The sequence below is a fragment of the Peromyscus leucopus genome, chromosome 16_21 (genome assembly GCF_004664715.2).
Source record: "Peromyscus leucopus breed LL Stock chromosome 16_21, UCI_PerLeu_2.1, whole genome shotgun sequence".
Classification (NCBI taxonomy): Eukaryota; Metazoa; Chordata; class Mammalia; order Rodentia; family Cricetidae; genus Peromyscus; species Peromyscus leucopus.
Window position 1 is genome coordinate 7,060,858 of NC_051084.1, and position 27,223 is coordinate 7,088,080.

The 27,223-nt window shown below is 55.1% G+C and overlaps 1 protein-coding gene across 2 annotated transcripts; it reads left to right on the forward strand.

Moving 5' to 3' along the window:
- Window positions 1-93: 93 nt before the first annotated feature.
- Tmem63b (transmembrane protein 63B) lies at window positions 94-27,146 on the forward strand. Of its 2 annotated transcripts, XM_028887107.1 has the most exons (24): window positions 94-208; window positions 7,012-7,194; window positions 7,415-7,494; window positions 7,725-7,763; window positions 8,668-8,758; window positions 11,258-11,295; window positions 12,143-12,285; window positions 12,381-12,432; window positions 12,546-12,654; window positions 13,191-13,261; window positions 16,656-16,736; window positions 19,030-19,153; window positions 20,521-20,654; window positions 20,785-20,922; window positions 21,081-21,234; window positions 21,920-22,026; window positions 22,177-22,263; window positions 22,423-22,488; window positions 23,584-23,746; window positions 24,292-24,397; window positions 25,366-25,533; window positions 25,728-25,843; window positions 25,996-26,076; window positions 26,354-27,146. In XM_028887107.1, exons 2-24 carry the CDS (start codon window positions 7,036-7,038, stop codon window positions 26,543-26,545), a joined length of 2,499 nt encoding a protein of 832 aa, XP_028742940.1. In that variant the 5' UTR covers window positions 94-208; window positions 7,012-7,035; the 3' UTR covers window positions 26,546-27,146. The 2 variants fall into 2 exon arrangements, with proteins under 2 accessions (XP_028742940.1, XP_028742941.1); XM_028887108.2 differs by lacking the exon at window positions 7,725-7,763 and having other exon boundaries at window positions 102-208; window positions 26,354-26,632.
- The last annotated feature ends 77 nt before the right edge of the window (window positions 27,147-27,223 follow it).

The following is a 27,223-nucleotide window of genomic DNA, read 5'->3' on the forward strand; positions in this document are numbered from 1 at the left end:
TTTCTACGTGTGCGGCGTGGGGGGCGGGCCCGCCGGGAGCCCCGCCCCCGGGCTCCCCTCCCTCCTCCGGCTCCCCCTCCCCCACGCGCTGCCGCGGCCGCCGCAGGAGCCCAGAGCTCAAGCCGCCCGGCGACTCCCCCTCCCCCTCCCCAGCCCCGCCCCGCCCGGAGCCGGGGCTCCCGAGTCGGAGCCGAGTCTGCGCCTGGGGGTGAGTACGCGGACCCCTCCCCAGCACCCCTTACTTGGAGCACAGGATCCCACTACCACCCCAAGGAAGGAAAAAACAAAAAACAAAAAAAAAACCACCCGGACTCAGCTGCGCGTCCCCTCCTTTCCACCTCCTGCGGGACCCAGAGGTGCCCAGGCCCCGCGGGACCCAAGGGAGGCACGCTTTGTCCCCAAACCCGCACCGTCCCTGGCCAGATGGGAGTCCTTCCCTCCTTGTCGGGGCTCCAGATGTGCGCCGCCCTCTGCCCCCGCCCCGCTGGGATATCCCAAGGGGTGGGACCCCCTCTGTCCCGGCCCTTGAGTGCTACTCTCGTCCCACCTGCCCCATCCAGGTGCGCGGCCCCTGCGCGGCCCTCCTCGGGTCCCAGCTGCTCCCCAGCCGCCGGCGCCGCTGAAGGGAACCACCCGCCTCCGCCCCCGAGTTTTGCATTCTGGGGTCGCCAAGTCCAATGCCCTCGGTCTCTTTTTATTCTTTCTCTTGTTGCTGGGGACGAAGCTGGCCTCGAACAAGGGGTCCAGGCTTGGGCAAAGGGGAGGGCTCGAGGGTCCTGGCACCTGACGGGTGGCTGGCCCTGGCCCTGGTGGGGACTGGTCTGCCGGCTGGAAGAGGACGGCTGGCCCCGGGAGCATGTCCTCTCTTGCGCCCCACACAGAGCAGTTCATTCATGAGCCGCCCCGGCCTGCGTTGGAGGGTGCGGTGGGGAGAAGAATCAGACGCGAATCCGGAGTAGGCAAAGGCCCTGTTGAGGGGGAGGGGGCGCGCTTTGTCCCTCCCGGCTGTCTTGACCGCCTGGTGCGGACTGTCCCAAAGCTTGTCGTTGGGTTACCCAGAAAAATGAAGGAGGCCTGGGAAGTGGGGAAGAGAGGTCAGAGGGGCTGGCCGCCCTTGGGGCTTCGTGCTGCCACCAGCCTTGGTCCCCTTGTCAGGTCTGGCGGCCCATTGCCCAGGGGGGCTTGGGTCTCCGCTCCCTGACCCTGTAACCTCCGCCCCGGTCTGCAGTAGTCCGGGGTGAATGAGAATGTGCCCAGCACCTCCTGAAGAGGGTCCCACAGCCCTCTGCCTTCCAGATTCTTGAGAGCCGGGGAAGAGGAGTAAGTGGCTGCCAGGCTCAGGTGGGGGGTATGCTGGCAGCACTTTTGTCCTCCGGGGTACCAGAGGGTCTACGCCCTGGCATGCCCCAGGTAGCACATGCTGGGGCCTGCTGTTAGTTCATCCAGTGCAGCCAATGAGTGAGTGAGTAGGTGGGTGGGGATGTTTTGAGGCAGAAGATGGGTGATAAGTAGCTAAGAGCCCCTTTTTGGACATCATACAAGTTCCTTCCAAGAACAACAAACTGACAGAAACTTGGGTTCGAATCCTAGCCGTGCCGTTCTTGAGCCGTGTGACCTTGACAAGTTACTTAACCATCGGAGCCTCTGTTTCTATTTAAAAGTGTGATTGGTTACCACCACCTCCTTCCGAGGTGGAGCTTTGGGATCCGATAGTGTGATGCAGGTAAAGAGCCTGGCAGGCTGCCTGACGGTTGATCAATAGTAATGGGTTCACTTCTCTGAACTTCCTGACCTACCAGTCACCTCTGGTGCCCCACCTTGCCTAATGCAGGTGGATGGGGTACATTCTGGGACTCGGTGACAGAGTCTTTAATGTAGAGGAAGCAGCCTCCCCCACTGAGTAGTTCAATTCCTATCATGAAATTATATGCTTTATTTTGTTCTTAACCAGTCTACCTCCATTAAAGCAACCTCTTGGAGTCTATATCTTGTTAACAACAGCTGTTTTTGTGTTGTGTTTGTTTGAGATCCGCTATCATTTAGCCCAGGCCAGCCTTGAACTCCTGATCTTCCTGCCTCCACCTCCCAGGTGTACATCAGCATGTTTGACTTTCAACAGCTGGTCTTTTCTTGTGGCAGTTTGTTTTGTTTGGTTGGATTTCTCTTAAGAGCTTTGAACTCTTTTGTTTGTTTCTAATCTTATTTCATCTTTCAAGCGGCCACAGGGCTGGGTGGCTGTCCCCATCTTCCAGGTGAAGGACCTGAGACCCGAGCTGGTTAAACACTTTTTCCAGAATAGAACCCAAGTGCATTTCATTCTAGAGCCCCTGCCTTCTATCCTTGCCTCAGAACTTGAACCCACAAACTCAAGTCAAGGATCAGGAGCTACAAGCAAGAAGAAAGGCAAGCCTCCAGGTCCTAGGGTGTGGCATTCCAGAACTGGCGCTAACAGCCCTCAGCCTCAGAGCCCTGCTAGTGGCCTCCCCTATTTGCAGGGGCAGCAAAATGCCTGGGCCTGTCTCTGGATCTACCACAGACTGGTGACTTCCCCAAGTTATTTGCTCTCTGTGTGCCTCAGTGGCCTGTTGGGGTTGCAAGGGGTAGCAAATAGTAACATTTCCAAAGTGCTTAGGGTAGTAATGCCTTGCACAGAATAAAAGTAAAATAAGCCAGTGTGGTAGCTTGTGTCCCCAGCATTCAGGAAAGTCTTGACTTGGAACAAAACCTCAACTATATAGCTAGTCTCTGTAGAGATGGGGAGTGGGGCGGCTGGCCTCTGGATAGATACACTTTTACTTTTCTCTGAGTTCCACTCAGGCCAGGCAAAGCCATTAATACTATTTGTTACAGGTTGGAAGAGTGAGGCCCAGATTTCATATTAAGAATTAATCTCACTGGGTGGTGGCCACGAATGCCTTTAATCCCAGCACTTGGGAGGCAGAGGCAGGTGCATCTCTATCAGTTTGAGGCCAGCCTGGGCTACAGAGTGAGTTCCAGGACAGACAGACAGAGAAACCCTGTCTTGAAAAACCAAAAAAAAAAAAAAAAAAAAAAAAAAAAGAGTTAATCTCTTCTCACTGCCTGTACAAGAATCCCAAACCCTAAATTAAGTCTTTCCCAGTAACTCTACAAGGAAAAAACAAACAAAGGAAGCAACAAAGTAACTTCTACCCTGTGATACACAGTTTTTATTAGTGAAGTGACAGTGTTGACTTGGTCTAACATCCCCATCCTGCTACAAAGCCAGCGTGAGTATCCAACTAGAGAAATGGGTTCACAGCTGGCTGGGCACGTCTGCACTTGGAGAACCTTCGACTCCTACTACTGTCTCCCCGTAGTTTTCTGTCCTCTTCTCAGCTTCCCAGCCCTAGGCTGGATTGGAAGGCAGTTGCTCTGGATGACACAGCCCAAGAGCCCCACCCCTACAGTTAAGAGCTCGAAGTCACCCTGTGGACTGGCAAAGCCACTAACCCAACTCCACCCCTTCCCTACCCTGTGACCTTGCCTGGCTCCATTCCCTTCCCTGGTCCCAATTTCCTCCCTATGGATGGGTGATCTGGGTGTGCCCTGCTTGCCTAGGGGGCGGGGGAAGAGTGGTGTAGTTGGGAGCAGAGGGTACTCTGTGACAGTACAAAGATTGGGCACGAAAAGACCTGGTAGTTAGCAAGCATCCCGGGGAACTCTCACCCACCCTAACAGAGCCATATCACGTAGAAGCTTCCAGAATGGCCCATCTTCATTCAGAGTAGAGAAGACAGGAATGGGAAGATGGCACTTTTTAAAAGGGTTTGAACACTTTAGAAACAAGAGATGGGTTGGGCACTGAGGTTCCCGGATGTCAGAGAGGTCAGGACTGGGCATTTAGCTTGGTGGGTAGAGTGTTTGCTTCGCATGATTGAAGCCGTAGGTTCGATTCCCAGCACTTGGGAAGTAGAGGCAGGAAGGTCAGGAATTTAAGGCCATCCTCAGCTTCATAGCAAGACTGAAGCCAGTCTAGACTATATGAGACCTTGTCTCAAAGGAGAAAGGGGGGCTCATCGGAGCCTCCCTCCCCAAAGTGCCTATACCCACCTTTAGCCTGTCCTGGTGCCTCACATCTGTGCATCTTATATTTACACAACCAGGCTCCCAGGCACACCCACACACACTCCTCCACTCAGAGGCCATGAGTCCCTTTATTTCTGCACAGTGTTGTATAGTCACCTAGCTCCTTAGACGGACAGACACATGTATGAGCATGTTTACACATCTGAACACGTCTCGACTGCCCTTGTATTCTCTGCCTCGAGAACAAATAATTAGCATTGTATTTATGAAGCTTCCATATTATGCAGAGGATTGGGGGGGGGCAGGTTGGAGACAGCCTTGCTCTGTGTATCTTTTGGGGCCTGTCTTGGAAATCACTTTGTGGACCAGGCTGGCCTCAAACTCAGAGATTCACCTGCCTCTGCCTACCAAATGCTGGGATTAAAGGCGTGCGCCACCATTGCCTGGTATTTGCAGAGATCTTAAATTGGAGGTCAGCCTAGGCTACACAGAGACCTTGGTAAGAGAGGGAGACAGCGTGCTGCACCCCCCATCCCCACCCCCACCCCCCACCCCCGCATGGTTACATTTTTACCTTTCTGTGAGAGCCTCGCTGGTATCTCCTTGTTACAGAGTGGAAGAGTGAGGCCGAGGTCCACCTTCACCTGTCCTAGGCCCATCAGCAAAACATCTGTGTTCTGAGAAGGGTCTCCCCATGGGTAGAAATTGACTTGGGTTTGAATTCAAGTCTCCATCATTTTATTTGCAGTGAGACCTAGAGGGCAAGTACTTAACTTTTCTGAGCCCTCTCCTCACATCTTCAAATGACAGTGATACAACTCACAGGGTGTTTGAGGATTGTTTGAGGTGTTATTGGTTTGTTTGGTTTGGTTTGGTTTTTCGAGACAGGGTTTCTCTGTGTAGCTTTGCGCCTTTCCTGGAGCTCACTTGGTAGCCCAGGCTGGCCTCGAACTCACAGAGATCTGCCTGGCTCTGCCTCCCGAGTGCTGGGATTAAAGGCATGCGCCACCACCACCCGGCTTTGTTTTGTTTTTTTATCTTAAGAATATTGTGTGGGGTGCTTTGCCTGCATGCATGTCTGTGTACCATGTGGGTGCAATACCAGCAGAGGCCAGAAGAGGGTGTCATGTCACAGACAGTTACAGACAGTTGTAAGGGGCCACATGGGTGCTGGGTATTGAATCCCTGTTATCTGCAAGAGCAGCCAGTGCTCTCATCCACTGAGCCATCTCTGGAGCCCCGTATATTGTTATTCTTGAAACAGTGAACACTAGATAAATAGTCCTTGCTTCAATGATTAAACTCCTGTGTTTTTAAAGGCAGCTTGGGCCAGAAAAGGAGCCTGTCTAACACATGCAGGGGAGTTATTCCCTGCTCCATCCTGACGCAGGCTTTGCAAAGATTCTCTTGGACCAAGAGAAGCACACAAACAGTGCTCATGTTCTCATCCTTAGAGAGCTTTCTGGCTCCTGCCCTGTTTGAATGGGAGAGGGGAGACCCCAGGACTGCTAGGTTACCCCAGGGGGGCTAAGGGACAGACAGTTCCTAGTAAACTGCCAGTCACCTCCTCTAGACTTGTTATTCTCTCTTTGTCTGGTTACCTTTCTTCCCTGGGGACCCACCTCCAGGCAGATCTTCCATGTTGTCAGCAGAAGGGGCCCTCAGGGGCCCTGAGTAGGACCGGGTGGGGCTGTGCTGCTGTGGTAGTGCCTCTGCTGCAGCCACACTTCCCCAGCCTGGGGACCTCCCAGGGGCCCTGCCCATCTTTGTCCCCAAGCATTTCCAGAGCCCCGGGGTCCCATTGGCTTTCCTTTCCTCCTCTCCTGCCCCTCATCCACTTTACAGCACAAAGGGCTGTGGCAGGCACCAGGCAGGCACCAGGCAAGACAGTAGTACAGTGGTTGCTGGGGGCCTTTAGAGGCCTCCGCCCACTCTTTCCCCTCTTTTGCCAATGGAAAAGCTGGCTGGAGGGCACAGCATTCCCAGCCTGCTCTGCTCCGGAGGCAGAAGCACAGCATTCTGGGAGTTGTAGTCCTCATACCCCTCTGTTCCCCCTGTACAGCTAGTTGGAGGGAGGGAAGGGAAGCTGGCGTGGAGAAGGGCAGGTGTGGCTGGCACCAGCAGGTGACATAGACTCTGAAGTCTGGTGCTGTTACCTGCCTTCCAGCCAGTGCTCTGCCCTGAGGGCACAGGAGTAGCTCTGAGGCTGACCATCTGTTTGGAAGGTGGCTCTATGGAGTGGTTAGCAGAATTCAAATCTAAGCACATTTGATCGTTCTGTTTCTCTTCTCACTTTTCAATTGAACTTAGGGGTTCTGAGGAGGTCAGAATGAAGCAGTTGGATCTGGACTCTTACTCTCTGGCACAGAGACAGGCCTCTACCCATCTTTAAAATGTTTGTGTATAGTGCTGTGTGTGTGTGTGTGTGTGTGTGTGTGTGTGTGTGTGTGTGTGTGTACCACATACATTCCTGGTGCCTGCAGAGGTCAGAAGAGGGCATCTTATCCCCCTAGAGCTAAAGTTATGAAGGTCATGAGCCTCCATGTGGATGCTGGAAACCTAACCCAGGTCCTCTGGAAGAGCAGTGAAGCTCTTAACCGTGGAACCATCTACAGTCTCCACCCCTCCTCATTTCTCCTGCCCAAGAGAGATTCTTTATGAGTTGGGGTAGGTGGAGGTAGACATTGAGCTCACACTTCTGCCTTTGTAGTGAAACCATTCACACACACACACACACACACCCCAATTAGGATCAGAGTGTGCTGCCCGGACTCAGGATAGAGTCATAGCCAGAGGACCATGAAATAAACCCATGTGATACACACCTCTCTTCCCGAGGCCCTTATTTCTTGCGGGCAGAAGTTCCCACCCTCTGAGGCGGCTGGTCAACCCTCTGTAGACCCACCTTGCAAGGCCAGGGTGGGTAGGGGACGAGCCCAGCTGACTGACTTGCCCTCTGCGCAGGAGGACCATGCGGCAGTAGCAGCCATGCTGCCATTCTTGCTGGCCACGCTGGGCACTGCGGCCCTCAACAGCAGCATCTCCAAGGACTACTGCTACAGTGCCCGGATCCGAAGCACTGTCCTACAGGGCTTGCCCTTTGGGGGTGTCCCCACCGTGCTGGCTCTGGACTTCATGTGCTTCCTTGTGAGTGTCCTCATACCATCCCTGCCCTGGGCACCTGGGCCCAGGACACCCCCTGCAGACATCCTCCGCCTCTGACCCATGCCCCGCCTTCCCATACCTAACCAAGAAAAAGGGGTCCTTGCTTTCCAACTCTGTCCACTGACCCAAGCCAGCATCCTCCCTTTTAAGGTTCTGACCCCTGGCTGTACACCGCTGTTGACTTGCCTCCCCTCCCCCTCAGGCCCTGCTGTTCCTCTTCTCCATCCTCCGGAAGGTGGCCTGGGACTATGGGCGGCTGGCCTTGGTAACAGATGCAGACAGGTAAGAAGGCTTGGGCTTGCCCCTCCACTGGACACCAGCATCATGGCCTGTGCTGCTTGGGAGCAGGGGAGAGCCAGCCTTTTCCCATCCCCTCTCTTGAGGGGTGGAAAGAGACGAGTCCCTGGGCCAGCGTGGGATGATGGTCTGGGGACCGTCGGTTGTGCCTCTGTGTCCCGCCGGTCCCCGGGGACTTTCCTTCGCCCCGTAACCTGTCTGTTCTCTGTCCCCAGGCTTCGCCGGCAGGAGAGGGAGCGAGTGGAGCAGGAATAGTATGTGGGGCACCAGCCCCCTCATCCACACTAAACCAGCTTCCCTTTTCCTCTCCTTTTCACGCTTCTCTTCTCTCCGCGCCAGTGGCTGGTTCTCTTTTTTGCAGCGTTCTCCTCTGCAGGCTCTTGTTTCGGATTAACGCAGGCGGTGTGCTTTGCAGGACGGGGGCTCCTCAGCTTGTCTCTGCCCCTCCTGGTTTCGGTCTTCCTCCCTGCCTAAGAAAATCCCCTCTGTACGGACCCCTGCGTTCTCAGCCTTCACTGGCTGGGCCGAGGGACCATCCTCTGGGAACTCCCCAGAAAATCCCTAGCACTGTCATGCAGAGACAAGATTGGGTGTCACCAACGGTTCCCATCCCCTAACAGCTAGTTCTTCATATTCCAGGGTTCCCTGCTCCTTCTGGAGGCCTAGGACGGGCCCTGCCCAAGGAGTCCCCTTTGTGTGGCCTTAATGTCTCCTTGTGGTCTCTGTGCATAGGACTGAATTGGAGCTGTGGCAGCTGATGGCTCCGGGAGAAGGGAGGGTCGGGCCCTGCCCAAGAGACATCTTCCAGTCTTGCCACCCATCTGGGTCCTTCCGGTCCCTGTTTTCCTTCACCTCCCCTTTACTTTTGGGGTAACACTGGCTCTGTTGCCGATCTCCCACTCCCCCTGCTGGTCACCTCCGGAACTGCAGGGACCTCTAACATTTCTTGCTTCAGCCTCCATTCTGGGCAGTAATGAAGACCCCCTAAGGCCCACTCACTGTCCATCACCCCTGAGGGAGGCAGGGTAGGGGGAGGTCACTCTTGCTTCAGCCTCTGCGCTTTCTATACTTTCTTGAGCCCCTCTGGGTGCTGACGTCGGCCCCTCCGAGGCTCACGGTCCTCCTCTCACCTTGCTCTGCTCTGTTCCCCCACCCCAGTGTGGCATCAGCTATGCATGGGGACAGCCATGACCGGTATGAGCGTCTCACCTCCGTCTCCAGCTCCGTCGACTTTGACCAAAGGGACAACGTGAGTGTTCTCCCGGTTTCCTTGACTGTGCGGCCGTCAGGTCAGGGGACACCAGTGTGGCCTTCTCTCTGTGTGTGAGGAAAGTGGCATGCTAGCCTTCGGAGGCCAGCAGCAGGCCCAGAGCGCCCGGGACACAGGACGAGGCCCTCTGAATGGCACCCCTCACATTTATCAGTTCCGAACTTTGTCCGCCACAGTAGAACTTGATGCCCACCTAGACTGTTGATGAAAACTCCTTTTTCTCTGAACACGGTTTTAGAAGCCATGATGAGCTTGAGGGTCCGTGTCGTGAAGCTTAGACCCACTTCGCGTTACACTGCAGTTGTAGGCTAGTGACCCTGGCCCTGGGGACCGACTGCCTTCCGGTTCCGGGTGTTAGTGCTGACTAAACAGGCCCCTCAGACCTGCCCGGTCACAGCAGTCCCCAGACCTCCTTCGCAGCAGACCAGGCGCACAGCTGTTCCCTGCCTGGTCCTCCTGTTGTTTTGATGGTGAAGTTCCCAGGCAGAATCTCTGGGTCGGCCCTGGCCAGTCACACTTGGCCTGGGGCTCCTGCAGCAGCCTTAGCAGAGAGGTCAGCTTCCTGAGACTCACAGGGTAAGTGACGAGCTACCGGGATCACCCCTGCTAGCCAGGTGTCCCGACGGTCCCCAGACCTCAATGGAGCTCAGGTAACCAGACCTCCTGCATCTTGGCCGTTAGGCACACTCTCCCCATCCTTCGCTAAACAGGAGCCTTCTCCTGGTAGAAGGTGAGGAGGACCCTCTCTGGGCATCCACTCTCTACCTGGAGGCAGGCCTGAAGGAAAGAGAGGGAGGTGATGCCGGCCAGCTCACCCTAGATTTTGGTCCCTTCGAGGTGGACTAGGAGATGTAGGCAGGCACTCGGCAGCACAGCACGCCCCCTCTGCTTTGGGAGCCATGCTTGTTTGTTTGTTTGTCTTTTTGAAGTAAATTGTCAACTTTTTTTTTTTTTTTTTAATTTGGTTTTTCGAGACAGGGTTTCTCTGTGTAGCTTTGCGCCTTTCCTGGGACTCACTTGGTAGTCCAGGCTGGCCTCGAACTCACAGAGATCCGCCTGGCTCTGCCTCCCAAGTGCTGGGATTAAAGGTGAGCGCCACCACCGCCCGGCTTGTTTGTTTTTTTATATGGACTTTTATGGGGTGTGCGTGTGTGTGTGTGTGTGCGTGCGCGCGAGAAGTGGGGGAGGGTGACACAGCTCGTGTGAGATCAGAGGTCAGCTCCGGTCCTCCACCATGTGGGATCTGGTCAGCAGCAAATGCTTTCACCATTGCTCAGCGAGCCTAATTTTTTTTTTTTTTTATTTAATCAATTCATCTGTATCAGTTTGTATCAGTTTGTGGGTGTGTTTCCCCTGTGGACATTGTATGTGTGGAGGTAAGAGGGCGATTCTTGGAAATTGGCTCTCTCCTTCCACCACTTAAGTCCTTAGAATTGAACTCGGGTCATCGGTTTTGGTGGCAAGCACCTTTACCCTCCGAGCCATTTTGCTAGGCTACAAACTCTTATTAGCCAGAGATCGGGGCTCCCACTACCTTCCTTGAACCCCAAAGTACATCCATCCCCACTCTGGCCTGTAGCACCGTAAGGTTTTGTAGTTATCTGCACTTCCGGACACGGGGTCCAGCAGCAAGGTGCTGGGCCTTTTCTTCCTTAAGGGCAGACCTTCCTAGCTCTTTGTGTTTTTTTTTTCTTGTATACATACTCGTGTGTGTGTGTGTGTGTGTGTGTGTGTGTGTGTGTGTGTGTGTGTGTGGTTTGTGCGTGTGCAGGTGTGTTTGCACATGTGTACAGGAACATGGGGAAGCTAACAGTCAACCTTGACCATTGTTCCTCAGGTACTGTCACCCTTGGTTTATCTTTTGGGGTTTTTTTTGGGGGGGGGTACATTTATTTGTCCATCATGCGTGCTCTCGTACACACACATGCACACACACATGCACATACTAAGTTCTGTCTGGAGATCAGAACACAGCTTGGGGAAGTCAGTCTCGCCTTCCACCACGAGATTCCAGAGATCAAACAAGCCGTCTTCCCGGGCCTGCCTCGCTGTCTTCTGAGACAGGCCTCTAACTGGGACCTAGGGCTCCCTGTTAGGCTAATCTGTCCCACCAGTGCACCGCAGAGACCCGTCTGTCTTTGCCTCCCCAGGGCTGGGAATGTGCACCACCATGCCCTGCTCTTTTTTCTGCCAGATCTGGGAATTGAACTCTGGTCCTTTGGTTTGCAAGGCAGACACTTTACTGACTGAGCCGTCTCCCTCACCCCTACTTAAAGACTCATTTTTTCAGTACTAGAGATAGAAACCAGGGCCTCACCCATACTAGGCAGACTCTACCAGACTTCTTCTGTCCTGTGTATCAATGAGGTTTGTCCCCAGGTGTAGGGGTGGGTGTAGAACTGTTTCCCGGTGGAAGTTAAGGGAGGGAGGTCGGGTTGGTAGGTCGGGAGCTCCAGTGTGTTCCCTCTGTTCCCCTAGGGTTTCTGTTCCTGGCTGACAGCCATCTTCAGGATAAAGTAAGTGGATGGTCTGCGCACTCTAAAGAGAAACAGAGAAAAACCTCAGAATCTGTCATCTCCCTCCAAAATCAAGGCCAGCAGCTTTGAGGGCCTTAGTGCTCCTAGCCACCGCAGTACCCTGAACCCTACTCCAAGAGGCCAGGCAATGGGGGTCCAGCCTGTGCTGACCCCCGAATGCTTATTCTGACCCATCATCTCCTCTGTGGCACTCTGCTCGAGGCCAGCCATGCCCTGGCCTACCAGCCCTGGCCACAGCTTGAGAGCAGAGGCCGGAGCCTCCACCTCGGCCTCTCTGCAGCCAGCGGGTAGGGGCAGCAGGCAGGCTGGAAGCAGCCAGCCAGCCGCAGGCAGGAGCCAGCAGCCAGCAAGGCAGAACTCAGGAGATCCAGCCAGAGTCCACAGGCAGGCAGTGAGCGCTGAGAAAGGCAGGAAGCTGGGACAGGTCAGCACCGGGCCCCTCCCCGTGCTCTGGGACCCTCCCCTAGGAGCTCAGCCCTGGGACCCTTACGGCCCTGGAAGGAGCTGCCGCTGCCCGTGTCCCAGCCTCCGTCCCACAACATCCCGACTTCTTGCCTCCCGTTCCCGTTTTCCCTCTTCTTGTCCTGTCCTCTCCCTCTGACCTCGCCCCCTCTTTCTCTCCCGTCTCTTTTGCTGGCCACTTCCGGGCTCTGAGCATTCCTCCTCCTTTCTTCCTCCCCTCCCAGGAAATCGGGAGGAAAAGTTCCATCACAGCCCCATTGCTGCCCCACCAGCAGGGGTGGCCGGGGTGGGGGTGGGGGCAGGTTCCAGCCTCGCCTCGGCTGCTGCTCACCAGCCTCTTCCGTCTGCCTCCTGTGGTCTGCAGGGATGACGAGATCCGGGACAAGTGCGGGGGCGACGCTGTGCACTACTTGTCCTTCCAGAGACACATCATCGGGCTGCTGGTCGTCGTGGGCGTCCTCTCCGTGGGCATTGTACTGCCTGTCAACTTCTCAGGGGACCTGCTCGGTCAGTGAGGGCCGGGGGGCTGGAGTGGGAGGGGGCGGAAGGGCATCCGTGCCGGCCGACCCTACCGCCATCTCCTTCTCCCTCCCGCCTTCCAGAGAACAATGCCTACAGCTTCGGGAGAACCACCATTGCCAACTTGAAATCAGGGTGAGGCTGGGGTCTGGGGTGGAAGCCAGAGATGGGAGGCTTCAGAGACACATGGACACACGGAGGTAGACCCTGCTGACTGAGGACCCCACGTGACCCTCTGCCGCCCACAGGAATAATCTCCTCTGGCTGCACACCTCCTTTGCTTTCCTGTACCTGCTGCTCACCGTCTACAGCATGCGGAGACACACCTCTAAGATGCGCTACAAGGAGGACGACCTGGTGAGGAAGTGCGGCCCCGGGGCTGCAGCGGTGGAGCGGGGCCGCTGGGTGGAGCGGGCTGCCAGGTTCCCTCCTCCGAGTGGGATGAGGGCACCTCTCCAGGGATCCTAGGAAGGGACTGCCTGGGCCTCCCCGTGCTGAGCCCGGCCTTTGGGCAATGGCCCTGGCTGGTAGTGCTGCCAGATGGTTGTATTGTCGTCTTGCTTGATATGGATGGTAGGAATATCCCTTCACCTTCTACGGCCATTCACCCGGCCTGCACCAAATGTCTGTGCTTCCTTAGCCACTGTGCTAGGTCCTCTGGGATCTAAGTGTCCAGCCATCTGGTGACCCCTGCAACCCCTCACAGAACAAGGTACCTCTTGGCTCTTCGTCAGGCTTCTATTATCCACTGAGACCTGACAAAGTCCTGAGGCCTGTTCCCACCCACCTGCCCCTCTGCTCACCCCACCCCCGGCCCCTCCCTGCGTCCTCTGGCTCTCCTGGAGCCCACCTTCCTGCAGGAAGACAAGCCTGCTGTCTGTCCTCTTCCACAGGTCAAAAGGACTCTCTTCATCAATGGAATCTCCAAATATGCAGAGTCAGAAAAAATCAAGAAGCATTTTGAGTGAGTAAGCAGCCCACCCCACCTCAGGCATGCAGACCCTTGCCTGCCCATTAGCCCCAAGGACATCTGTGCACCCTTGAGTCATACTCAATGGTTGGCAGCACAGGCTGAGAGGAGCAGATTGGGGGAAGACCTCACGTCCCAACCTGGGCTGGTCTCCCACTTTCCTGAGTGACAGCCCCTTCAGAACTGGACAGAGCTGAGGGGTCACTCAGAGTCACCCGTGGCCTTGGGTTTGATCCCCAGCCTTTCAAAAAAAAATTAGTAAATGAAAGAAATAAGATGGAATCCTGAAGAGTGCAGCCTGTGACATTTATTTCCTCCACTCTGCGCCCCCTGCATCCCCCACACACACACTCCTGGCTTGGACTGGGTCATAGGTAGTTGGCCCAGGAGCCGGAGGTGGCTGCTTCTTCAGAATTATTAGCAGCATTTACTTGGTGCATATGCAGACTTTGTGGGAAAGCTCATGGGCTGTGAGTGGCTTCTGAGGAGGTTGGCCTGTGTTCCCTCAGCTTCTTTGGCTCTTCAGTTCAGGCACCTGGACAGGCACCTTGGTGCTGAACTCATGGTGTAGAGAGTCAAGGACTGCCAGTTGTGGTGGTACACACCTTTAATCCCAGCACTAGGGAGGCAGAGGCAGGCGGATCTCTGGGGGTTCGAGGCCAGCCTGGGCTACAGAGTGAGTTCCAGGACAGCCAGGGCTACACAGAGAAACTGTCTCAAACAAAAACAAACAAACAAAAGAGTTAAGAGCCCAGCTGTAAGGGTCTAGAGGGACAGTCTGTGGCAGGATTAGAGGTAATGTCACACTTTTATTTATTTATTTCCAAAGATGAACGAACAGTCATCCAGCTCAAAGGTCACACCATGGAGACCAGCTGTAGCAGTTAGTCAGGGGTCTGAACTGAGATCGGTCCAAATCAATCTGTGACCCAAATTAGGAACCAGCAAGTGTCCATGACAAGGGACAAGTCAATCTGCGACCCAGATTAGGAACCACCCAGTGGTCGTGACAAGGAACGTTGGTCTGGGTCCAAGCTCAGGCTTCAGGCAGATTCAGGGCTTATTCTTTCTTTTCTTTTTTAAATTTTACTTATTTTATGTGTATGGGTATTTTGACTGTGTACCGTGTGGGCACAGTGCCTGTGGAAACCAGAGAGAGAGACATTCCCCCGGGGCTAGAGTTACAGATGGTTTTGAGTAGCTGTGTGATTACTGGCGATCAACTCTGGTCCTCTGGAAGAGGACCCGTGCTCTTTGGCCCCAGCCATCCCCCCAGCCCCAGGTCTATTCCTGAGGTCCGGGTCTGCTGTCATTGTCCTGGGCTGGTCAGTATGTCGTCCTGTCAGCAGTATTGTCTGAGCAGGATCGGAGGCCACATTCCAGAGCCTTCTACAGGGTATAAGGTACAGAGATCCAGAGCTAGACACACACACATTGAATATCTGTGTGCAGGCATAGAAGTGTTAGCAGTAAGGCCTGCCCTTCTGCAGCTTACAAAATAGGGTAAGAGAAGTATGTGGGGTTCAACCTTTTATCAGCATAGGGGCGCTCTAGGTTGAGGTCCAGTGTGTGCTCAGGATCAAGTGACATTTTGTCCACTTAGACAATTGTCAGCTTGCGTTGACATGTCCTGATGCAGACCACTAGTGAGCCATGGGCCTGCCCCGGGTGAGGGCTCAGCATATAGCAGTAAACAAACCCAGCCATTTTCCTTTCATTAGTCCTGGGAGTCAGTGGAGACGAGCTGCTCTAAACACCTCACGTTGCAGTGGTGCTAAGGTGTCATCCGGAGCAGGGAAGGGGGACGTGTCAAAGTGACCCTCCCAGGGTGGCATTTGAGCAGAGACCTGAGCGCAGCGAAGGAGTGTACCCTCCTGGTCACTTCCGCTATTCTACTATGTGCTGTGAGAGGCAGAAAGCCAGACTAGATTGACATGTCCTGGCTGGGCTGCTTCAGGGTTGGTCTAGGAAAGAGCCTGTGGTTAGAGTTCATGCTCACTCACAAAGGAGGGGTGAAGAGAATCTAGTCTTTATTGGACGGCTTTCCGTGGGCTGAACATATGAAATCCGACTTTCACCCACCTGTCCACTCAGCCTGCTTTGTTGAGCACTTACTGTGGGGAGGCTATTGGACAGGACTTTGTATGTGATGATGATTAGGAGATAGCTCTGGTCCCCACTGAGCTGAGCGGTCATCCGTGTTCACTGAGGCTCGTGGTCCAGGTCTAAGGACCGTGTGGACTAGAGGACTGCCCCAGAAGAGGTAGAGAACATCCTTTGTGTAGAATCACTGAGCCTGTCTGGCTAGCTTTAAAGGATTTGCCATGAGCCTGGCAAGGGTGAGCGCTTGCTCTCCCAAAGAGGAAGCCTACAGCATCTTAGAGAGCTGTGAAGGGAAGCGCTGTGGCGGCCACCTGCGAGCTCATTTTCAAGGACCCGGAGCCAGATGTGAGTTTGTGAAGTTCATCTTGCTGTGGTGGAACTTTATCACACGTGTCTCGAATATTTGGTGGCCCTTCGTTTAATTTTAATAAGACATCAGAAGATGGAAACAGTCAAGATTAAGGACTGGATCAGTTTGCAGTCACGTGGGAAGGACCCTGCTTGGTGGATCAGCAAGCATTTTGTGAATGCTCTCTGGAGCCACGTGCCAGTGGGTCAGGGCAGCTGGCCCTAGCATTCCATCTCAGGTTGGGGGGAGGGGTCAGCCCTGGGCCTGGGTCATGGCCAGGGTTAGAGATCAGATTCAGGATCGGTTTCTTGTTGGTCTTGGGCCAAGATTGGTTGTAGAAAATCCAAACTCAAGGCCAAGTGTTGGATCAGGACCAGGGCTTCCGGGAACAGGGCTCAGAGAACAGCCTGTGACTAGAAACAGTTTCTCTGAACCTCAAGTTCACAGCCCTGGGCAAGAATCAGACCAAAGCCCTGGCCTCCCCAGTTCCACACAATGGTGTCCTCACACATCCTGGGTTATTGTCACCTCCTGCCTTTCGAGAGTCTGAAGGCACACCTGCACCCAGCCCCCACCCACATAACATGAGGAAGTTATTTTCAAAGTTCTGTTCTTTTTGTCTGTGTGTTTTTCAAGACAGGGTTTCTCTGTGTAACCCTGCTGTCCTGGAACTGCCTTTGTAGACCAGGCTGGCCTCAAACTTACAGAGATCCACCAGCCTCTGCCTCCTGAATGCTGGGATTAAAGGTGTGCGCCACCATCGCCAGACGATTTCTTTCTTTCTTTTTTTTTCTTCTTCTTCTGAAGTTCTATTCTTGAGAGCTATAGACTAAGATGGGGGTGATCTGGGGATGTGTTGATGTGGGGAACCCTGGATGAAAGCAAGGGTAGGCAGTGAGGGGCCCTGCAGAGTATGACGGCTGGACTGTGTTTCAGGGAGGCCTACCCCAACTGCACGGTGCTGGAAGCCCGGCCCTGTTACAACGTGGCTCGTCTTATGTTCCTTGATGCCGAGAGGTACTGGGTTGGGGTCGGGGAGGATGATACCAGGGGCCCTCTGCTCATCATGGAGGGAATCTTGGCCACCTTGTGGGATCCTGGCTCCCTTTTAGGATGTTCCCTTGTGTGCTTTGAATATGACTCAACCTCGGGAGTCTCTGTTACTTCCAAGGCCTGGGGCTTAGAGTGTGTTGCAAGAGGGAAGGGTCTGTGGCCCTCACGTCTGAGGACTGACCCTCTTAAGCTACAGTACAAGAAATTTATGGCAGACTAGCAAAAGAATTGGCCCTCCAGAAATGGACAAGGAGATCCTTGGATGGGATTATTGCTGAGCCATATTGGCTAAACAAACCCCGGAAAGGTCCCTTGGGGACCTGAATTTTGTCCACTCCCAACCCCTTTGCATCTGAGAAAATTTTACATGACCTCAGGTTTGTAGGTATATAAATAGGAATACAAGTCAAACATTTACTGATTATAAGTCATAAATGTATTTTAGCTGGTGATTGTTGTATGCACCTTTAATCCCAGCACTTGAGAGGCAGAGACAGGCAGATCTCTGAATTTGAGGCCAGCCTGGTCTACAGAGCTATTTCTAGGACATCCAAAGCTATACAGAGAAACCCTGTTTTGAAAAAAAGCAAAAACAAAAACAAAAAAAGAAAAAGAAGAAAGAGCCGGGCAGTGGTGGCGCACGCCTTTAATCCCAGCACTCAGGAGGCAGAGACAGGCAGATCTCTGAGTTCAAGGCCAGCCTCATCTACAAAATGAGATCCAGGACAGCCAGAGCTACACAGAGAAACCATGTCTTGAAAAACCAAAAAGAAAGAAAGAAACTTAAGATAATTCTTGGGGTTGGAGGGCTAGCTCAGTTGGCAAAGAACTTGCCTTACAAGACGCTCAGTCCCCAGAAGCCATAAAAAGGTGTCACGTCACAGCACACACTGGTAACTCTAGTGTTGGTGAGGCAAAGACAAGAGACCCTGCCTCCAAGGAGGTGGATGCCAGAGTGACAGTGGTGCCTGGGTTGTCCTCTGTGTGTGTGCGCGCGCGCGCGCGCGCGCGCGCGTGCATGTGCGCACGCACACACACTCATTTTAAAAATTTCCTCAATCCTTATATAATCCTATCACTTATTATTTAATGAAGAGACTGGGCTGGGAAGATGGGTCAGTGGGTAAAGCATTCCTCATGCAAGAGTAGAACCTGTGTCAGGATCCCCACCACTCACGTGATAGCCAAGCCCCAGGCACATCTATAACCCTGGTCCTGTGAGGGAAGAGACAGGCGATACCTAAAACTCACTGGCCATCCAGCCTGACCAAATTCATGAGCTCCAAATTCAGTGAGCGCCCTTGCCTCAAAAACTAAGGTGCAGGCCTGGTGGCATGGTGGCATACTCTGGAGGCAGAAGCAGGTGACTCTGAGTTCAGCGCCAGCCTAGTTTACATCGTGAGTTCCAGGACAGTCAGGGCTACATAATAGAGAGACCCTGTCTCCAAAAAAAAAAACAAAACATAAATTAAAAAAAAAAAAAAAAAAACTAAGTTGTAGAACAATCGAGGAACACCCCCAATGTCAGTACACACATGCATACACCCGTGCACACACACAGCACAAACAAGAGAAAGCACATTCCTAAAATGGATGTACTGGTGTGTCTACACAGTACCAAAAGTACGAGGAATAGCTCAGGAAAATGTTAACTTTTTGTTTTTCATAATTAAACCAGTATTCTTCTACAAGAGCACAAAGCTATTTCTGTGCAGTGAAGTCACTGCAACTCATTAACACAGTCTGAGCCTGACTGTTTCGGGGAGCAGTCACTGGCAAAGGCCACACAAACCGCAGGCTGTGTGTTCAGAACCAAGGCTGCAGTGGGGTCGCATGCTGCAATACAGGCGAGCTCTGCCAGACTCGGGAGGTGTTTATTTTGAATTAATCTGTGGTTATTGGACTTTCAGAGACCTTTGACTATGGCCTGACTTTTCATAACCCTCAAGTTCAGTTATGTGTCCCCACCTCACGCCCACAGTTAAAAAAGCTTTGAGTTTTACCAGGTGGTGATGACACACATATTTAATCCCAGCACTCAGGAGGCAGAGACAGGCAGATCTCTGGGAGTTCGAGGCCAGCCTGGTCTACAGAGGGAGTTCCAGAACAGCCAGGGCTACACAGAGAAACCCTGTCTCCAAACAAACAACACAAAACCCTTGTGGTTTCTTGGTGACCCCAAGTTCAGTTCCCCATCCCACCTCCCAGCCATCCCCAGGCCCTATGTGGTGGGTAACTGGCCCCCCGGGTCCTACAGGAAGAAGGCTGAGCGGGGAAAACTGTACTTCACGAACCTTCAGAGCAAGGAAAATGTACCCACCATGATCAACCCCAAACCGTGTGGCCACCTCTGCTGCTGTGTGGTTCGAGGCTGCGAGCAGGTACCGTGTGGGCTGCCTGTAGGTGCCCAGGGTGCCTGGCAAGGCTGGGGAGGACTGGTCAAGTCTCAGTAGACATGGATGGCCACGGGTAGACCCGACCCACCGCCCCAGGACAAACAGGTGTGGGGAACAGTAAGACCCAAAGGTGAAGAGACTCCCAGAGGAAGAGGGCCTGGGCCCTACCCAGATAAGCCTCCACTCCCTCTGGAGTCCACAGAGACCCGATTCTTTCTTTAAATAGTTATTTGTCCGGGGAAGGGTATACCGTGGTGCGTGTGTGTGGGTCAGAGAACAGTCTGTGCGAGTCCGTTCTCTACACCGTATGGATGCCGTGGCTCAGACTCTGGTCCTCAGCCTTGGTGAGGACCTTTGACTCACTGAGCCGTCTTGCCGGCCCCTGAAGCCCCGCTCTCACTGTTGGGTTTATCCTGTTGGTGGAAACTTTTTTTTTAAAGATGTATTTATTTACAGCGTATATAGTATGCCTGTACACCAGAAGGCACCAGATCTCATGACAGATGGTTGTGAGCCATCATGTGGGTGCTGGGAACTGAACTCAGGGCCTCTGGAAGAACAGCCAGCGCAACCACAGATTGGGCGAGCACAGCAGGTGTCGGGCTGTCGTTCAGTGCTGGCCTAGCGCACACAGGCCATGGCTTTGATCCCCGGTACCACACAAATCAGGGGTGACACATGCCTGAGACCCCAACATTCAGGAGGTATAGGCAGGAGGGTCAGAAGTTCAGGGTCATACTCAGCTGCATAAGAGAGTTTGAGGCCAGCCTGGGAGACCGTGAGACCCTGTTTTTTAAAAATAGTCAGCTGAGAAGCTAGTCAAATAGTACACACCTGTAACCCCACTGCTTGGGAGGCTGAAGCAGGAGGGTCTCCAGTTTAAGGCCAATCTTGACTGCGTAGCAGTTTCCAAAAAGAAAAAGAAAAGGAAGGATGGAAAGAGGGAGGGAAACAAACTGTATTTTTAACAAGTTCCTTAATTGCCTCGTTCCTTGACTTCCCCCTTAAGACTTGGTTCAGAGAGGCTCAGCGGTTAAGAGCACTGGCTGCTCTTCCAGAGGACCCGGGTTCAATTCCCAGCACCCACATGGCAGCTCACAACTGTCTGTAACCCTAGTTCTAGGGGATCCGACTCCCTCACACAGACATACATCTAGGCAAAACACCAAAGAACATAAAATTATATATATAAAAAAAAAAGGCTGGGTTCCTTGTGCCCACCTTGCAAGGTCAGAGCAAGGACAGAGCGACTCCAGACCTACCGGAAAGCCGCAGGGAGCATGGCGTGATGCTGGCTGACGCCGTGGGTGCCTCCCAGCGCTGACCAGTGCCCCTGACCCTGCTGCCTGTAGGTGGAGGCCATTGAGTACTACACAAAGCTGGAGCAGAGGCTGAAGGAAGATTACAGGAGGGAGAAAGAGAAGGTGAACGAGAAGCCGCTTGGCATGGCCTTCGTCACCTTCCACAACGAGACCATCACAGCCATGTGAGTTGTCGGCATGGTCACATGCTCCCAGCCCCGCCTGCTGCCCCTGGCCCTCTCTCTGCCACAGGGCCCCGCACTCACCACTGTGGGCCCCAATCTCGGCTGCAGTAACAAGTGTCCATCCCCCCAGCATCCTAAAGGACTTCAACGTGTGTAAATGCCAGGGCTGTGCCTGCCGTGGGGAGCCGCGTGCCTCTTCCTGCAGCGAGGCCCTGCATATCTCCAACTGGACCGTGACCTATGCCCCTGACCCCCAGAACATCTACTGGTGAGCCGTAGCAGGTGGAATGGGGCTTCTGACGGACGGACGGACGGACGGACGGACGGAGGGGCTGTTTCCGGCAGGAATAGGAGGGGGAGGGGGTAGATGTTGCCAGACACCGATGAGTCCAGAGTCCTCAAAGTGACCCTCCCCCACCTTCCCAGGGAGCACCTCTCCATCCGAGGCTTCATCTGGTGGCTGCGCTGCCTCGTCATCAATGTGGTCCTCTTCATCCTGCTCTTCTTCCTCACCACCCCAGCCATCATCATCACCACCATGGACAAGTTCAATGTCACCAAGCCTGTGGAGTACCTCAATGTGAGGCCCGTGCCCACCCCGCCCTCCCTCTGTGATGTGCCAGGCAGCATCTCCCTCGGCCCTCCTGTGGTTCTGGTTCCGGTTCTCCTAGCCTTAGCCCCTCCAGGATGCTCCCACTGTACCTGCCCTTGGGTTCCACTACACCTGCCCTTAGGAGGGGCCACCCTTGGGTTTACACCTCCCGGATAAACCCCTCAGGAGGGCACATGACCTTGGGGAAGGCCCCTTTTCTCCTCTCTCTGAAAGCGGGGAGGTTTCGACTGGCCCCCTGGCATCCGTGTGTGCATTCAGAGCCTCTTGTCAGCGGGAAGCCGCTCAGAGGACAGTAGGTTACACCCGGGGCTGCCCGGCCCCTCCCGCCATGTACGGAGTATGCCTCCCTGACACTCAGCACTCCAAAGCTCAGTCGATAAGATGCAGGTCCTTCCTGGTCCTGACCCAATCCCCACTGGCTGGCCAAGCCAGGGAGTCTCTTGTAGCCCAGGTTGGCTCGTTGGGAAAATGATGTCGTTTCATGGTCATGTGCCCAGGCGCCCGGCACAGCGTAGGTGGTTCAGCAGATGCTCACCATCAACATTCACCCTGGAGTCGGTCCCAGGTCCTCCACCCTCACCCCAGCCATCCAAGTGCTCTGAACTTTTGGACCCACCCACCTGCCCTGCCTGACCCCCCTGTCCCCCCACAGAACCCCATCATCACTCAGTTCTTCCCCACACTACTGTTGTGGTGTTTCTCGGCCCTGCTTCCCACCATCGTCTACTACTCTGCCTTCTTCGAAGCACACTGGACACGGTGAGCTGCCCGCACTCCGCCAGCCCTGGGCCCTGTACCTTCGCCTAGGGGAGCCCCCACCCCCCCAGGGAGCCTGCTGGGACATGGTCCCAGGATGAGCTGGCCTGACCTGACCTGGGCCTGTGCTCTGCCGCCTGCCTGCTCTCCTAGTTCCGGGGAGAACAGGACCACGATGCACAAGTGCTACACCTTCCTTATCTTCATGGTGCTGCTCCTGCCCTCGCTGGGGCTGAGCAGGTGAGTGCGGAGGAGCCGGGCGGGCGGGAGAGAGCGGGAACAGGGAGAGAGCTAGGGCAGAAGCCTGCCTGTCCCCGGGCTTCCCTGGAGCCTCCTGGGGACCCTCTGCCCCCCGTGTTCTGCGCTCTTCCAGCTCCCGCCCTTCTCTCCTCCCTGCAGCCTAGACCTCTTCTTCCGCTGGCTCTTTGACAAGAAATTCCTGGCCGAGGCAGCTATTCGGTTTGAGTGAGTGACCAGAACCCTTGGGGAGAGAGACAAATGACGGGTGGATGTGGCTGAGACACCTCTAGCCTTTATAGGAGGGTGTCACCAAGCTTCCAGCCATAAGGGGTGGGATTCACATCACGATCTTCTAAAAGAAGGCACCCGTAGAGTGTTGGGTATGTACTTGGATGGAGTGGGCACTTGATGGCTCATGCTCAGGAGTGCACCTGAATGGCTGAGTGATGCTCGAGGTAGATTTTAAGTCTTCGGAGCTCACATTTGGGGTGTCGTGTGGGGACTCCTACTCTAGGACTGCTGTGGGAGTCTTGGGTTTCACCCAGGAGGTCGGGGAGGTACCTGTAGTAGGAACTTGGTCATAATCTGGGGGTAACTTGGGCACTCCTAGAGTATCCCTGAGGATTCACAAGAATACTGAGGTCTCTTAGGTTCACAACTCAAGAGTGGCCGGCTCTGGGCCACAAAGCTGAAGGTGCTTATGTAGCACAAGTTTTGTCTCTAAAGTATGTCACACTCACTCAGAGTGAGACTGTTTTGTCTCCGGATGCATACGGTGGCTCTCGTAGGCTCAGACTCTAGGGACTTGCTGGAATCTTCTGTGACCATCTTGGACTTAGGGACTATCTGGTTCTTGTCACATCCCCCCCACACACACACCATAGACATCTGAGGGAGGGTTTCTGAAGCTGATGAGTGAGTCTGAGGCTCTCTCTATTTGTGGGAATGTTGGAAAACTTTCTGGGTTTTCTGGGGCTCCAATCCTTGGAGATTTCTGAGGGTGCCATTGAGATTTTCTGTGGAGGTCTCAGCAGTTATATACTACACATACTGGTGGTCTTGGGTGTTTATGGGGTGGGTACACCATCTAGGTAGGTGTATGGACTGGTTTTCAGGGTGTGCATCTGGGCTTGCTTTCGTGCTTTGGGGTTCACGCTGCGGAAAAACTGGAGCACAGGTATTGTGGGTCTAGGATGGGGGGGATGTGCACAGAGAGGGAGCAGCTGAGGGTGAGGGCGTGGTGTGCTGCCATGCGGGCAGTGGGCAGGCAGCCACCAGGTCACCCCAAGGGTGCAGTGCTGGAGCGCCTGCTGCCTGCAGGTGTGTGTTCCTGCCGGACAACGGCGCTTTCTTCGTGAACTACGTCATTGCCTCAGCCTTTATCGGTAACGCCATGGACCTGCTGCGTATCCCGGGCCTGCTCATGTACATGATCCGGCTCTGCCTGGCGCGCTCCGCCGCCGAAAGACGCAACGTGAAGCGGGTATGGCCGCCTAGGGCAGCGGCGACACGCACAGCGCCCTCTGGTGGCCCAACCAGAAACAGCAGCAGTCAGGCTCGGGGTGGTGGGCGCAAGGATGCTGGCTGGGACTTAAGGACTTTAGTTCCCTCGGAAGCCTCAGTTTCCCCACACATATAGCTATGGGTGGACATAGATGATCCCAGGACGTCCCCGAGTTCTGAGAGCGTAGTGTTATGTGCTTGGAGTTGGGAGAGGTCTAGCTCCCTTGGTCTAGGGTCCCTCTGCCCTCATTCCACAAGAGGGCGCTGGAGAGCTTGTCCCCTAGTCCTCCACTTTTGCCCTCCCTGCCCACGCCCCGTCACTGCCCCTGCCTGGCCTCCCCCCTCAGCCACAGCCCCTGCCTCCCCACCTGCTTTGCCGTCCCCCGCACCACCCCACATTAGGTCCCTCACTTCCCGTGGCTTTATTCCCAGCCCCAGAGTTCCTGGCCGCCTCCTACCTGCCTTGCCCCCCCTGCAGCCTGTCCCCTCCACCCTGAGCCACCCTCCTGCCCATGTCCCCCCCAGCATCAGGCCTACGAGTTCCAGTTTGGCGCAGCCTACGCTTGGATGATGTGCGTCTTCACGGTGGTCATGACCTACAGTATCACCTGCCCCATCATCGTGCCCTTCGGTAGGCACCGCCGCGCCGGGACCTGGGCCCTGCTCGGGGGAACCCAGGGCCTCACCCGCTCCACTCTAGTAAGGCAGGCCACCCCGGCTGGACAGGGCCCCGGCTGGGAGACCGGCCCCTCCGGCCTCCCGCCTGGTTCCTGGCTCAGTCTGGGGCCAGGCCTTGGGGAAGAAGGGAGAGCAGTTGACTGAGGCTTGGCCCACCTGGCATGCCCAGTCCCTGATCAGCATCCACCTCAGCAATAGTTACCGGCACCACGGCCTTCCTTTGGTTATACGCGGACATACTTCCCTCCGACTTGTAATACACACATACACACATTCCTGTTACCAACATCTACACTGATACACAGACCTCAAAATTCAAGAAAGCCCCTTGGATTCCAGAGTGGGCTAGATCCTTGTACCTCGTGGACATGTCCTACCATGTAACTTGGGCAGGTCCCTCTTCCTCTTTGAAGGTGTTTAGCTAGGTCTCTCATTGACCATGATCCCACCAATAGCCTCTACCTTCCCCCATAGCATCCTAACGCCCTACCCACCCTCTGTCCCTGTTGAAGGCCCCAGATTCTCAAACTAACCTCCTAGCCCTTGTCTAAAGCTCCCTCAGCTTCAGGAAGTAGAACCTGCCCTTAATCTATAGTCCACTGTTGAGGGACGGGGAGAATGAAGTGAAGTGGCTTTCAAAGGCTTCTTGGTCATCTAGACGAGTGGCGCTCTGATGGCTGCTGTGGGGGATGGGGAGGCTGCCCAGGATGGAGCCCAGGATGGAGGGACTGGAGCATGGGAAGCTGCAGCTCCAATCTGTGGCAGGTCAGGGAGCGCTGCCTTGTCCTGGAGCTGAGGGAAGGGGCAGGTCAGGAGCCGAGACCAGCCCTTCAGCCACCCCAGGAGGCCAGGACGGCCTGTGGCCGACACACAAGGCCCACGGGCGCTGGTTCCGAGGTCAGGGCCATTGGCTTTCCTCAGGACTCATGTACATGCTGCTGAAGCACCTGGTAGACAGGTACAATCTCTACTACGCCTACCTGCCGGCCAAGCTGGACAAGAAGATCCACTCGGGGGCTGTGAACCAGGTGGTGGCGGCGCCCATCCTCTGCCTCTTCTGGCTGCTCTTCTTCTCCACCATGCGCGCGGGTGAGGGCCACCACCCCATGGGGGGGGGACAAGGACAGAAGGGACCTTTAAAGACAGAACTCGCCACAAAAGGCCCACGTGGTAGACAGTGGCGGGTCTCGGTGAGGTCGCCCGTCTGGGAGTGAAGGAGTCGGAGGCTGTGGGCCCGAGGGACAGGCCGGGTGGCAGCTCCTTCCTTTGTCCCCTGACCCCAGGGTTCCTGGCCCCCACGTCTATGTTCACCTTCGTTGTCCTGGTCATCACCATCGTCATCTGTCTCTGCCACGTCTGCTTCGGACACTTCAAATACCTCAGTGCCCACAACTACAAGGTGTGGGCCGGGAGCGGAGCGGGCGGAGTATGGCCGAGGGCAGAAGTCTTCTGTGGGGGTGGCGTGCAGGGTCAGAAGGTGCTGAGAGGGTGTTGGGGCGCGACTGGGGCGGAAGACAAGGATGTTTCCTCTCCTTCCCTGGACCCCTTAAGATTGAACACACAGAGACAGATGCCGTGAGCTCCAGAAGTAACGGACGGCCCCCCACTGCTGCCGCCGTGCCCAAATCTGCGGTGAGTGCCCTCCACAGCCATGGGTGCTTTTGGGGGGGGGTCCTTTGCAGAGACTCAGTCCCAAATCTGGGTGGGCCATTAGTCCTCCACCAAAGTCAGCCTAAACCAGACCTCATGGCGGTGGACACCAGCACGGGCGAGACCTGGCTTCACTCTCTCCACTCCATCCCCTAGGGCACTGTTCACTGTGCTCCCCACAGGCCCTCGGGTATCTGCCCCCACCTACCCACCCATCAGGGGCAGCTGTCCACCTCACCCCTCTTCCTTTTCCCTTCAGAAATACATCGCTCAGGTGCTGCAGGACTCAGAGGGGGACGGGGACGGGGACGTGGCTCCTGGGAGCTCAGGCGACGAGCCTCCGTCATCCTCCTCCCAAGATGAGGAGTTGCTGATGCCGCCCGACGGCCTCACGGACACAGACTTCCAGTCATGCGAGGACAGCCTCATAGAGAATGAGATTCACCAGTAAGGGGAGGGAGGGGCCCTGGAGGCCACGCCCTGCCCCTGCACCCACCCCCCGACGGACACTAAAAAACAAAACGCTAATAATTTATTAGAACTAAAGCCCCTTCCTCCTCCTCCCCTGTCTCCTGCTTTCATTAAGGTATTTAAACCTGGGGATTTCACTGCTCTCCCCCACCATGGAGGGAGGGAGGGAGCCCCCCCAACCTCAGTGAGGACAGCCCCGAGCAGGCCCCGGGGCAAAGAGGGGTGTGGAGGGAGTCCCCGCCCAGATCACCCTCACCACCCAGTAGTGTGCCCAGGAAAGGGTTAATGAGAGCCAAGGTGGGTACCCGGTGCCGTGGCTGGAGGCCTGAGGAGACCGAGCACATCTGTCGCTGCCCCCCAGTTCTTTCCTCTCTTCCCCGCCCCTGGATCTGGGCCTCCAGGGACATGAGCTGCAGCCCCCTGAGATGCAGGAGAAGAGAGGGGTACAGAGTGGGAGGGAGGGTCAGGCCTGAGCCGGGGTGACCTGGAGGGGCGTGCCTGACACTGGAAAAGGGGGTTTTGCACTGGGTTTGTTTTTTTGTTTTTGTTTTTGTTTTCCTTTAAAATAAAAACAAAAGCTCCAAGCTTGTGTCTGATTGGGCGCAAGCCCTGGAACCTCATCCTCTGTCCTCTCACGAGGCCCCATCTGCAGTCCTGG